This window comes from Desmodus rotundus, chromosome 4 (assembly GCF_022682495.2).
Source record: "Desmodus rotundus isolate HL8 chromosome 4, HLdesRot8A.1, whole genome shotgun sequence".
In the NCBI taxonomy this organism is placed as follows: Eukaryota; Metazoa; Chordata; class Mammalia; order Chiroptera; family Phyllostomidae; genus Desmodus; species Desmodus rotundus.
In genome coordinates, this window is record NC_071390.1 from 150,598,319 (window position 1) to 150,611,222 (window position 12,904).

At 36.9% G+C, this 12,904-nt stretch overlaps 1 protein-coding gene across 2 annotated transcripts in view; it reads left to right on the forward strand.

Annotated features, from left to right (window-relative positions):
• SCFD2 (sec1 family domain containing 2) overlaps positions 1 to 12,904 on the forward strand; it is a 318,320-nt gene that overhangs the window by 45,689 nt on the left and 259,727 nt on the right. For both annotated transcript variants that reach the window (XM_024573767.3, XM_045183064.3), the window contains exon 4: positions 6,133 to 6,308. In XM_024573767.3, the coding sequence (XP_024429535.2) occupies positions 6,133 to 6,308 (176 nt within the window). The remainder of the gene's footprint in view (positions 1 to 6,132; positions 6,309 to 12,904) is intronic.

The following is a 12,904-nucleotide window of genomic DNA, read 5'->3' on the forward strand; positions in this document are numbered from 1 at the left end:
GAGGGCAAGAAAAAGTCTTTTTAGACATAAAAGAACTTTGCTTTCTGCATACCTTTTCTGAGAAAGTTACCTGAGCATGTCCAGCAAAACAAGGAGTACACCAAAAAAGAAAATTCAGGGACTTAAGAAACAGTGTTCCAACAGAAAAGAGCAACAAAGGGAGTTCTGGGCTGCTGGCCATGCAGAAAGGCCTGGAGAACCATCCACCCAGGACGGACTTAGAGAGTGAAGGGGTTTGGTAGTGAAATGTTCAGAAGGAAAAAGAAACAAACCACAGACTTCAAAGATAAGATAGTACATTTGAGATTAGAATATTTTAGATCTTTGATTAAGGCCGATAATGTCTCTTACCCAAAAGAAATCCACTGAGCATTCTAGGAGCAAAGTGTATTATATCATAAAGAAATGTAATCACAGTACCTTATTATATAATTCACAATGATGCAAACACTACTGATTGATTTTGAACTTCCAAATCAAACTAAAGAGAAGCACAGAAGACTAAATTATACTTAGAGAACAAAAAATAAATGCGCTCAATTTTGACCAAATAAAAATAAAAGTAAAGATGACTTGAAAGATAAAAGGGGGAGATAAGAAGTAAAGTGAAGGGGAGGTTAATATCCTCTTCTTAGAACATGAAAAGGCATAGATGCCACCTGTAGTTGACAGAACAAAAAAGAAAGTTTAAGTATATAATGTAAGTTACAAATATAATCAACAGATGGGAGCAAAAGTATTTGAAATCTCTTGCCACCTTCTGGACGATGTCACCATCTCTTTTTTGTCGTGTGTTCCTATCTTTTTAGTTCCTTTCTGTCACTCTGCCAGAATGAAGAGAGGCTGTAAACCTATCCCATACACTCAGTCTACCCTGTGAGCCTTTTGTACATGACTTACAAAACTCCAAACCGTCTTTCATATACAAGACTCTGGCTCTCTTATGTCAACTGTTGAATTAACTACTTGAAAATTTCTCTGATGGTGCTACCAACCAGTAGTTTAATTTTAGTAGAGTTGCCTCTTTTGTCTATTTATTAGATGGGCATTTTTACTATCATATATGTATTCCTGGAAAACTTGCTTTGCAAAATTGCATACTAAATTATCACAGCTCGCTCATGATAAAAAAATATCATTAGCAGAAGCCCATTCAAAATCTATGCAAATTTCTAATTAGGGCACTAGCAAAACCAATAAAAATACTAGCACAGTTAAAAAGATATGCTAAATTTCTATAAATAACAAAATGTTACAGCATATTTGTGAACAAAAAAGAGTTAAAGGTAGCTCACTGGAAAAGGTGTAAAAGAGGTGTTGAGTCTGTTTAGTTATAGAGGCAAAGCCAAAATGCCTTGAAGATCTGGTAGCATCAAACAGGAAGCCATTTCAGGACAGGACATGTGGCCAAGCAGAGCTAAGGGAAGGACTGAGGATGCTCAGTTCTACAGTGACTCGCACTGTTCAGCTGTGTTCATTTACTTTCTGATCCTCTCTTCTGGTACTTGGTGGCACAAAGTGTTAAAATAATGAGAAAAAATAACGAATGAATAGATATAACTTTTTTTTTAATTTTTCAATTATTTTATTGTTGTTCATTTACAGTTGTCTGCATTTTCTCCCCACCCTTCTACCCCACCCCAGACAAACCCACCTCCCTCCCCTGCTTCCACCCTCCCCCTTGGTTTTGTCCATGTATCCTTTACAGTAGTTCCTGAAACCCCTTCTCCCCACTATCCCCTCCCCACTCCCATCTGGCTATTGTTAGATTGTTCTTAACTTCAATGTATCTGGGTATATTTTGTTTGCTTTTTTCTTTTGTTGATTATGTTCCAGTTAAAGGTAAGATCAAATGGTATTTGTCCCTCACTGCCTGGCTTATTTCACTTAGCATAATGCTTTCCAGTTCCATCCATGCTGTTGCAAAGGGTATAAGCTCCTTCTTTCTCTCTGCTGTGTAGAATTCCATTGTGTAAATATACCATAGTTTTTGGATCCACTCATTTGCTGATGGGCACTTAGGTTGCTTCCAGTACTTGGCTATTGTAAATTGTGCTGCTATGAACATTGGGGTGCATAGGTTCTTTTGGATTGGTGTTTCAGGGTTCTTAGGGTATAATCCCAGCAGCAGAATTTTACCTCGTAATCTGACCTCCCACAAGCTCACAGCTTTCTAGATCCAACTCAAAATCCTTCCCCGCCACGGCAAGAGTCTTATCTTCTTTCCACCCTTTCTAAAAAGTGGCTAGGTGGGTGAATTATCACAGTTAACACTATATATATCCAAAGGATCTCCTATCTCTTCTCTAAGGGCTGGCATTTTAAATATCATATAATACACTCCTGCTGTCTTAGAACATTTCGCCTTCCCCCTACAACCTATCACAAAAAAGAGTAGGTAGAAGCTGTGAACACCAGGATACCTCCTGGGGGAGGAAACCCACCAACAAAGGAACCACCAACAGCTAAGAACAGAAGAAGGAAGACATACAAAGGGCCCAGAGATGTAACTTTTTTGTACTATTGAAATTACTCCCATTTACCAATTGTGAGTTAATAAACCAGAGTTTTGGCCAAACGGATTCTATTTAAATTTGTTTTAGAAATTGGTGGTATTTTTTTTTAAAGATTTCATTTATTTATTTTATGCAGAGGGGAAGGGAGGGAGAAAGAAAGGGAGAGAAACATGAATGTGTGCCTCTCCCACATCCCCTACTGGGGACTTGGCCTGCAACCCAGGCATGTACCACTGGGAATTGAACTGGTAACCCTTTGGCTCACAGGCCCATGCTCAATCCACTGAGCTACACCAGCTGGGCTCTACTTAAATATTTTAATATACTTTGCCTTTATTATATTAGAAAAGTGATTGAGAAGAGATAAATGAAATGCTGATTTCTGGGAATGCAAGTCTTAAAATACATAAGTTTGTTTATTTAAATTCTGCACACTAGGTTTTCATTCATGTTTTCAGGGAAACAAATAAAAACATGGAATGACATTATTATTTCTTGTACCAAGAGTTTTAAAAAATATTATAGAATACTAAATATGCTATTTTAGGCAAAATTTCTGATGGTGGTTGCTTCCCATCATTAAAATGTAGTTTTATGATTTAATCAAACCTGGCACTGAATAGTCTTTAAGAATATCAACAAAGAATCATCTATGTGTAGGAATTTTCAATGTATTTTTACATGTCACAAAACCAGTTGACTTATAATTTATCAAGTGTATGTAATAAATAGAAAAATAGGCTCCATTATGCATTTGAATTCAATTAAATTCAATTTTTAAAGAATCACAGACTTATTAAAATATTAAATCCTTTTATTTTCCAAATCTGTCCTTTTTCCCAAAAGATAATTAATTCTATTTTAATGAGTTTTAAAATATATAGAACTGATGGTTTATAAAGTTGTGTGTTTCTCCTAGCTGAATTACAGTCAGAAGCCTGTTGCTCTTTCTTAGAAACTGTACGAAGAAGAAAAAGAAAGCGTAATAGTTTTCCTTACTTGAAAGCCATTTTTCAAATTTCAAGTTGTGAATTTTCAAAAAGTTGCTATGTATTAGTCAGTCTTGATATAAAATAACCCTTGTTTTTATGGCTTTAAAAAATATTTTGCAAAGCTTTCTGGGTTGACATTTTAAAATCGCCATGTAAATCTGCCTGACAAGTGTTTGGGGGCTTATTTTGGTAATATGAGATGTGAATAAATGTTCTGTCTATGGCCTTTTCAGCACCTGGTTCTAGTTGCTTGCTGTTTTAGTTGATAGAAGCTGAAAAGCTTTCTCAAGTCGTTAATTTCACAGTAGCATTTTTGGTAGTCTTTTAGTTGATTTAGACTTGTTTTCTGTAAGGTCGTGATTAAGTTTAAAATTTTGTAAATGTAACTAGGCTATACTTTAAAACATTGTGTGAAGTATTCTTTTACTAAATTCCAACTAGCATTTATGGATTTTTAGCAAAAATTCTGCTTTCCTGTCATATCTTATGAAGTATTAGTGGCTTGTTTGTGTAAGAAAAGAATGTACAGAGGGGAACAGAATAAAGCAGCAAGGGTAAATAATTGCCCAACTCACAATGTAGTGTTCTGTTGGCATTTCCTGTATGAAATGTACCCATTTGGTCCTTTGGATCACATGCCGCCTGTTGGAAGGTGGCATTGTGTGAGCGTGGTTACCGAGTCTGAGCGAGGAAATGCTAACTGGATAAAGAGTTCAACTGTATTTTTGGATCAAAGACACTCTTATCTTTAAATTGAGCACAGGATTGTTAAAAGTGAAATCTAAACAGACCCTCTGACGACTTTCTCTGATGATTTCCATTCCTTGCAGTCTCTAAAAGAGAGTTATATTATGAATAGATTGTAGGTATATTGAGCCTGCTTAATTCTTCCTCCTCCAGTTGAGGAGATAGCGTTGCAGGGATAGGCGATTTCGTATCATACGGAGCCATTCACACTTTCAAGACATTCTGTATTTTTCCTTAGCAGTACTTATCGCAATAATGATTAGGCACTTATTTTCATAATTGTTTTATGACTGTCTCTCTCGATAGGCAAAACTCTATGTGTCCAGGAGCTACACTGCCATGTCCTGCAGGACCGTGTATAAACAAGTATGTGGAGCTCACAGCAATCTTAAATTTGAGCCCATTTTGTGTGAAAATTATACCTTCATAAACATGACTCAAACCCACAGTTCTTGAAGCTCCTCTCTATTCGTACTGAAGCAAGCAAATCATTAGCTTGGTGCTTTGAGAATCAGGAAGGAACTCATGCTCCACCAAGGGCCCAAAGGAACTTCTGGAACTCAACTCCAAGTTATCATTCCTGCTATTATTATTCTTTAGATGCTCACCTTGATAAACTGGTAAAAAGGACCTTCAAAATTCTTAATCTCTTCAAAAAACATAATGAAAAAGAATATGTCACAGGCTTATGTTTCTTCTGACAAGGTCTTTATTTTTGTGTGTGTATTATGATCTGTAGCAGAAACCATTTATTAAGTGGTATCTGCCATTTAGCACTGTGGAAGACACCAAACTCACAGTGACTCAGGTGGGGCTAAGTGACACAGCACACGCCTTGCATGCTGCATCATAGAGGGCTGTGAGAATGAGAAGAGGGCACGGTTGCACTGTGGAAACCGTGACGTGCCAAATAAGGACAGGTGGTTTCGTCGCCAAGTGTTAATAAACCTTGATGTAACAAGCAAACTTAGATTTCAGGTATTGGAGAGCAACCCACAAAGATGGCATAGGTAGCATGTGCAGGAAAGATTTACTTGCCTTGCATCTACGTTTGGTCCTGTTGCCTTCCTCTTGCCCAACAGGGAGACTGTGTGGTGTTCAGGAGTTTTGTGCACTGACAAGCGGCAGGAATTAAACTGGACGGACTGGAGAGTGAGAAGTGACTCAATCGAAGGATGGCTATAGGCAAAGTGAAATAGAGGCTCTGAAGGAGTGACTCTTCAACAGTCTTTGTTGTTCATTTGTTTATGTTTTTGTACAAGCTCTAGTTTTTTATGGTGTGGGTTTTCGAGTTTCAATCTGGGTGATCATTGTGGCAGAAAGAGTACTAGACTCTTTGTTCTGGTATCTTATCTTCCCGTGTTTGCCACTCCGGTTTTCCATACATTTCTGTCTGGTGTAACAGCCAGCTTTTACTGTTTTATTGTCATGAACCCAGCACACCAGTGATAATGTTTTAGCTATAGTCACAGCATATTTCTTCTTTTATATGCATACACAGCTAGGAATCTTGTCTTTTGGCTCTTAGATTGCCAAATCATATGGTAGTTCATGTTGAGCTCAACAACTTATTTGTACAACTTTATTTGAGAACTTATTTACAGGGTATTGCAGAATTAGAAAACAAATTCTACTAGCAATATGGCCTTGGCCAGATCACTTAACATCTGTTTCCTCACTTGCAATTTGCAGGTAATAATTTCAATTTCACTGTTGTCACCATGTTGTTGTAAGAATCACAACAGCTCAGCGACGCTTGCAGTCAGCTCTGAAGTCCTGTGCCGATGTAAGGCAGTTAATGTTATTAACGGCACTCTTCTCATTGTTTTTACCACTCCCAGGAGGGGGCTTACTGATAAATTACTATGTTTCTCCAGGGAGAGTCACGCCAGTGCAGCTCATGTCCTACATTCAGCTCTTCAAGAACAACTTCAAAGCTCTAGCGAATCACTGTGGACTTCTGCAGCTTGGACTGGCCACGGTTCAGACCCTGAAGCACCCCCAGACTGCCAAGTGGGACAACTTTCTGGCTTTTGAAAGGCTCCTTCTCCAGGTATGTTGCTATGGGAGCTCCTTGGGATATTAATAATGAAAATTATCACTTCCAGAGAAAAACATTGATATTTATTGTCATCTCAGTAATAAATCATGTTGTTGATATATGCCCTATATCATATTCTCCTTGTGCCCCAAATTAAAATTTAAATAGAAACTTTTTCCATACCTTTAAAAAAATTCTTTTTAACAGTGACATCTTTGGCTTCTCACTCAATACTAAGAATGGCGTTTGAACATTTGACTAACCTTTGAAAACCTCTTTTCAATTACATGCCACTTGGTCCTTTCTTGATCTTCATTGCGTCTTTATTCAATTCTTGCCACTTTGCCTGTAGAATATTTTGTGCCTTAAAAATGATGCTTAGTAAAAGATGAGGGGAAGCAAACTCCATTTGTAGTTTTATGAAGAAATTTGCATGTGGGGTTGGACCTTTTCATGATTGATAAAATATTTTCATGGAAAACTTTTGCAAAAAGATGTATTTAAAGATTTTTTAAATTATTTCAAACTTACGTAACATGATATGACAAATATCTATGTATTCTCCATATAGCTCAATATAATTTTCTAGTTTTTAATATTTTATATCCTTTTTCATTAAAGAAATAAAACTATAGATAAATCATGTTGAAGAATCTCTGATACTATTCCTTTCCCTGACATTCTCTGACTCTGGATTACTTGTTTCTTTATTTTTATTGAATATTTATTTTTCCATAAATAATACAGATTATTTTGATAGGTTTTACTTTTTATGTAAGTGACATCATACCATCAAATCCCTAAACAACCTGCTTTTTCAACATTCTGTGTTTTAAATATTTTAAAATAATAGGTTTATTGCATCTGAAGTTATAAATATTCAGTACATAATTAGTAGAGTTTTCAGGGAAAACTGAAAAATTCAGGGATTATATCCTCTGCTGAAAAGAGGCTATTTTTTTATAATCCAAATTGACATGTGTAGATCTAGTTCATTCATTAAACTACACCAAACTATTTGATTGTATAGATGTACAGCAATTTATCCAATCCATATCGATATATAGTAGGCTGTTCCGTGTGTGTGTGTGTGTGTGTGTGTGTGTGTGTGAGAGAGAGAGAGAGAGAGAGAGAGAGAGAGAGTATGCGTGTGGTTAGAAGGAATGTGATGAGTATCCTGGAACAGGTCTTTGGATACACACGTGACAGAGTCCGCTAGGACATGTACCTTGGAAAGGACTGTTAGATTGTTGACCATACGTGTTGTGGAGTTTACTGAGTATCGCCAAATAGATCACCAGAAAAGTTGAACTAGTTGCCCTTTCCATTAGGAATGGATGACAGTTGTCTTCCAGCGTTGTGTCTAGCACTCAGGATTATCAAACTTAAACATTTCTAGAGTGGGTCAATACTTTCTGTGCATGAATTTGCAATTCTCTGACTACTATGAAGGTGAGCATCTTTTATAATATTTATTGGCTATTCGATCTTTCTCCTTTATCAATTGCTTATTCTTTTACTTTGCCCATTTTCTTCTCTATTGGGTAACAGCAAAAACTGTTTTACATCATAGATACTTCTAGACTGTTTGTCTTGTAATTTCAATGCCTGTATATTTTATTGTATAAAAGTTTTAAATTTTGATGGAGTCTACTTAATTAATATTATCCTCTGTGGTTTGTGCATATTTATGTTTTATATTAGAAATCCTCTTTTACCCCTAATTTCTAAACATATTGTTCTATTTTCTCTACTAAGAATTAATGTTTACTTTTTCATTCAAATTTTAATCCACCTGGAACTTATTTTTGTTTATATTATTAGGATCTGATTTTCTTTTCTTCCATATGGATAGCCTGTTTCCCCTACCATTTAAAAAATATTCCGTTGTACTGTAGACCGTTGGATTACTTATCCAACAGTCATTTTTCTTTTCCTTATGTTGACAGAACACCAGTTTTGTTCCATGTCTACTCTTTTCCCACATGATTTAGGCAAAGCCTGATTCATCTCAGACTATATTGGTATTCTCATTTTCCCACATAATGATTGGTTTAGCAGGTCTAGTCAAAGAGAGGTACAGGGAAGTTTGCTGAAGAGATTCTAGGAAAGATTTCATCTCGCTTGTATAGAAAGATAGACAATGGAGAAACAAGCTCCTTTATAAGCCTCTTGTTATATGTTTGTGACATTTTGAGCATTTTGTGCTAATGATGAGAGCTAGTTCACTGATATCCTGAGGAAGACGGAACAGAACCTAAATCTTTAATGATGACTTTGAGCCTTACCTCAAAATATTGGTTTTGTGAGATAATTCTTCTCATTGTTTGTCATTTTAATGGTTAGATTTTGTTATTTGTGACCAAAAATATTCATCCTTTTCCCACTGATATGTAATGTACTAAGATGTCATTTACCAGCTTCTAGTATTCCAGTGTTCAACGTATTCACCACAGAATTAGTACCACGGCATTTTAAAACCGATATGCCTATTTTATGCTTTTCTCTATAAAAGAAACTTAGATTTATTCATGAGTATATTAAAGATTTGGATGCCATTGTGAATTGAATTTTAAAAAGTTTATGATACTTTATTACTGGCATATGTACAAATACTCTTTTTTTTTACTTTAAATTTTTCAAATTTTTTAATTACAGCTGACATATAATGTTATATTAGTTTCAGGTGCACAACCCAGTGATTAGAATATATAACTTGCTAAGTGATCTTCGCAATGGATCCAGCACCCGTCCAATGTGATACGTAGTCATTGCGGTATTACCGACCAACTATACTCCCTGTGCTGTGCTCTCCATCCCCTTGAATGTTCTGTAACTACCAGTTTGTGCTTCTTAATCCCTCCACCTTTTTCACACTTTCTCCCAACTCCTCTCCCATCTTGTCACCTTCAAAATGTTCTCTGTACCTATCAGTCTGCTTCTGTTCTGCTTGTCTGTTTACTTTGTTTTTTAGATTTCACACATAAGTGAACTCATACGGTTTTTGTCTTCCTCTGTGTGACTTATTTCACTCAGCACAATACCCACTAGGTTCATCCATGTTGTTGCAGATGGGAAGATTTCATTCCTTTTTATGGCTGAGTCCTAACTGTACATTTGCTTCACTTTATCTACTCATCTCTAGATGGACACTTAGGTTGCTTGCATATCTTAGTTATTGTAAGTAATGCTGCAATGACCATGAATGCATATATTTTTTGATTTAACACTTTGGATTGCTTTGGATAAATACACAAAAGTGGAATTGCTGGGTCCTCCTTTGTCTCGTGTTATACATCCTTTGTTTTAAAGTTTATTTTGTCTGGAATAAGTATTGCCACCCCAGCTTTTTGTTTGTTTGTTTGCCTGTTGCCATTTTCGTGAAATATCTTTTTCCATGCCTTTACTTTCAGTCTGTGTGTATCTTTTGATCTGAAGTGAGACTCCTGAAGACAGCATATGTAAGGGTCTTATTTTCTTAGCCATTTGGCCTCCATATTTTAAAAATATTTATTTATTTATTTATTTAATTTTATTTTCCCTGTTATCCTGCTCCCCCCTCCCTTCTGGTCACTGTCAGTTTGTTCTTTATTTCAATGTCTCTGGTTATATTTTGCTTGCTTGTTTGTTTTGTTGATTAGGTTCCATTTATAGGCGAGATCATATGGTATTTGTCTTTTACCGACTGCCTGGCTTATTTCACTTACATAATACTCTCCAGTTCCATCCATGCTGTTGCAAAAGGTAGGAGTTCCTTCTTTCTCTCTGCTGTGTAGTATTCCATTGGGTAAATGTACCACAGTTTTTTGATCCACTCATTTCCTGATGGGCACTTAGGCTGTTTCCAGCACTTGGCTATTGTAAATTGTGCTGCCATGAACCTTGGGGTGCATAAGTTCTTTTGAATTGGTGATTCAGGATTCTTAGGGTATAATCCCAGCAGTGGAAATGCTGGATCAAAAGGCAATTCCACTTTTAGTTTTTTGAGTTACCTCCATACCGCTTTGCACAGTGGCTGCACCAGTCTGCATTCCCACAAACAGTACAAAAGGGTTTCCCTTTTTCCACATCCTCGCTAGCACTTTTTGTTTATTGATTTATTGATGATAGCCATTCTGAAAGATGTGAGGTACTATCTCATTGCGGTTTTAATTTGCATTTCTCTGATGATTTGTGATGTTGAGCATCTTTTGATATGTCTACTCACCATCTGCCATCTCATACTGCAGTTTTTGCCACAGAAGTTTCTACTGTGAGCCTTGTGATTCTGATCATTTTATAATCTCATGGAGAAATGATCAAATTAATGGCTTGTGTTGATACATGGGATATTTGGATATAATGTATGAGATTTAACTTAATTTAATGCAACAGTCAATTGTTAGAGTTTAAAATTTTTCCAAGACATTTCTTTGAAAAAGACACAGGTGAAGGACATTTGGAATTGAATAGATATGAATAGGCTAACATGGTGGCCCATCAGGGGTTCCTGTGATTAGACTCTTTTATTAATTCAGAAGACCTCTACCCCCCACCCCCCCAGAGTTCAGATCACCTGGGGATCTATAGATAGAATAAACTTTACTAATTCTCAGAAATTTAAGTTATCTCTTTACTTTGTCCAGGTAAGTCTCTGCCCTCTAGTTCTTTGCCAAGAGAGGTGTCATTTCCAAGTGTCGGAGGGAAAAGATTGAAAAGCTTTTTTCAAAAGCAAGTATTCTGCCCCATTCCATGTAATAATGATCTATTGAGCACGTGCTGTCTGCTGGACAGAGAGGTTACAAGACTGAAACATACATGGTTTATTGGATTACATAGTTTGTTTTATAATGTGGATTAGATATCAGTATATTAGCAACATTTACACCATTTTCATGGGAGTTTCTAGGATGGTCTAAGTGCCCGAGTGTATTTATAGTATTGTCCCTGTGAGAAAAATAAGTTCTAGAGTATCATCAACCAGTTTATAAGTAAATAAATTGCTGATTCAGACTTGAGAACTGTATAGCAGAGGCTGGACAAGTTATGAGCTGACCATGATCCTATTGCTACTAAGTTTCAAAGCCTGGTCAAAACCCAGATCTGTCTCCTACTGAAGCCATGCCCCTCACTACTGTTTATTGCTGGAATATTTGGTCTGGGGAGAGGCGTCAAAATGACTGTTGGCCATTTTCTTCTTATACTGTACTCACACTTGTGCTCAGAATAAAAAGTTTTCAAAACACAACAGGGTCTATATAACCCATTAATGAATATTTCAGCCTATATGCATTTCAATCCATAACTTTATGAGCACTGTGATTATTAAAGTATGTTTTCTACTATTATGGTTTTTCTTGATAGAACCATACATTTGGCATCCAGGTGAAATTTCCATATTGAGTCTTACTTCTCAGCCAGCCTTCTACATGAAACCTGATGAGACATATTTCTCCATAAGGATACATCATCTCAATTTCACTTTTCTCCTGAAGAATATTTTATTGTATGTTTTTCTTCTTCCCATCACATTATGGCATTGTATGTTTGAATAATAAATGAGAAAGACAAATGGAAAATAGAAAATAACACCCATGAACTTCTTGTTCCTTTGCCCAGGGAAGGCACATTGCCAGGGTCTGGAGTTAGGTAAATTGGTGCCAAGCATTTGATTAGAAAGCGAGGGTCAAATATATGGACTAAGTGAACGATTGCTTTTAAACTGGGCCTCTCTTAGAAGCAGTGATATCATATGTTATTCCAGCTGGAAGCCAGAGTCAGTAATCAGGCAAAGTAAGTTCAAAGCTAACAATTTTGGTTCTTTGCATTTTGTGGGTCTACCAAAGAAGTTTCAGATACAGACCTTATGCCAGTGGCTGAAGGTACATCTGGGTGTGTCTTCATGTTGTGAAGAACAAGCAGGCACAACCATCTGGTTTGCTTCCCTGCACTGACCGAATTTTCTGTCCTGAGCCACTCCTGCTAGCTGTTTACGCTATGCTGGCCTCCCCAGAGGTTGCTGGGATTCCTTTTGTCCTTTTCAAACATCTGAGTTTCTAAGAATGGGAGGAAATAACACTGTCTAATTGATCTTTTCTTTCTGTTCTTTTATGTTAGTCAGCCTTTGGAGAAACAAAGTCTTGCTTATGCCCATTCACAGGTCACCTTGGGTATAACTTAATGGCAAGTATCTCTGAAGGAAGCCTAGGCCTAGGCAAGCTGAATATGCTCGACTGCAGGGGTATCAAACTCGTTTTCACCGGGGGCCACATCAGCCTCGTGGTTGCCTTCAAAGGGCCGAAATAATTTCAGGACTGTATAAATGTAATTACTCCTTAACTGTTAAGGGGTTGAAATTGCATTTGGCTCTTTGAAGGCAACCACGAGTCTGATGTGGCCCCCGGTGAAAATGAGTTTGACACCCCCGTTCTAGAGGACCTCACCACTCCACTTCTGACTTAGGATTTGAAGGTCCCAGAGGCTAACTGGACATTAGTGGGTGCTTGAAACGAGACAGTAAGCTTAAGCCTGGGTGTGGATTTCATCTCCATTTCCTGTTTTTTACCACACTCAAAGACCTAGATAGGATGAATTAATTATCAAGGGTTTTTTTTGTTGTTGTTCTCCCC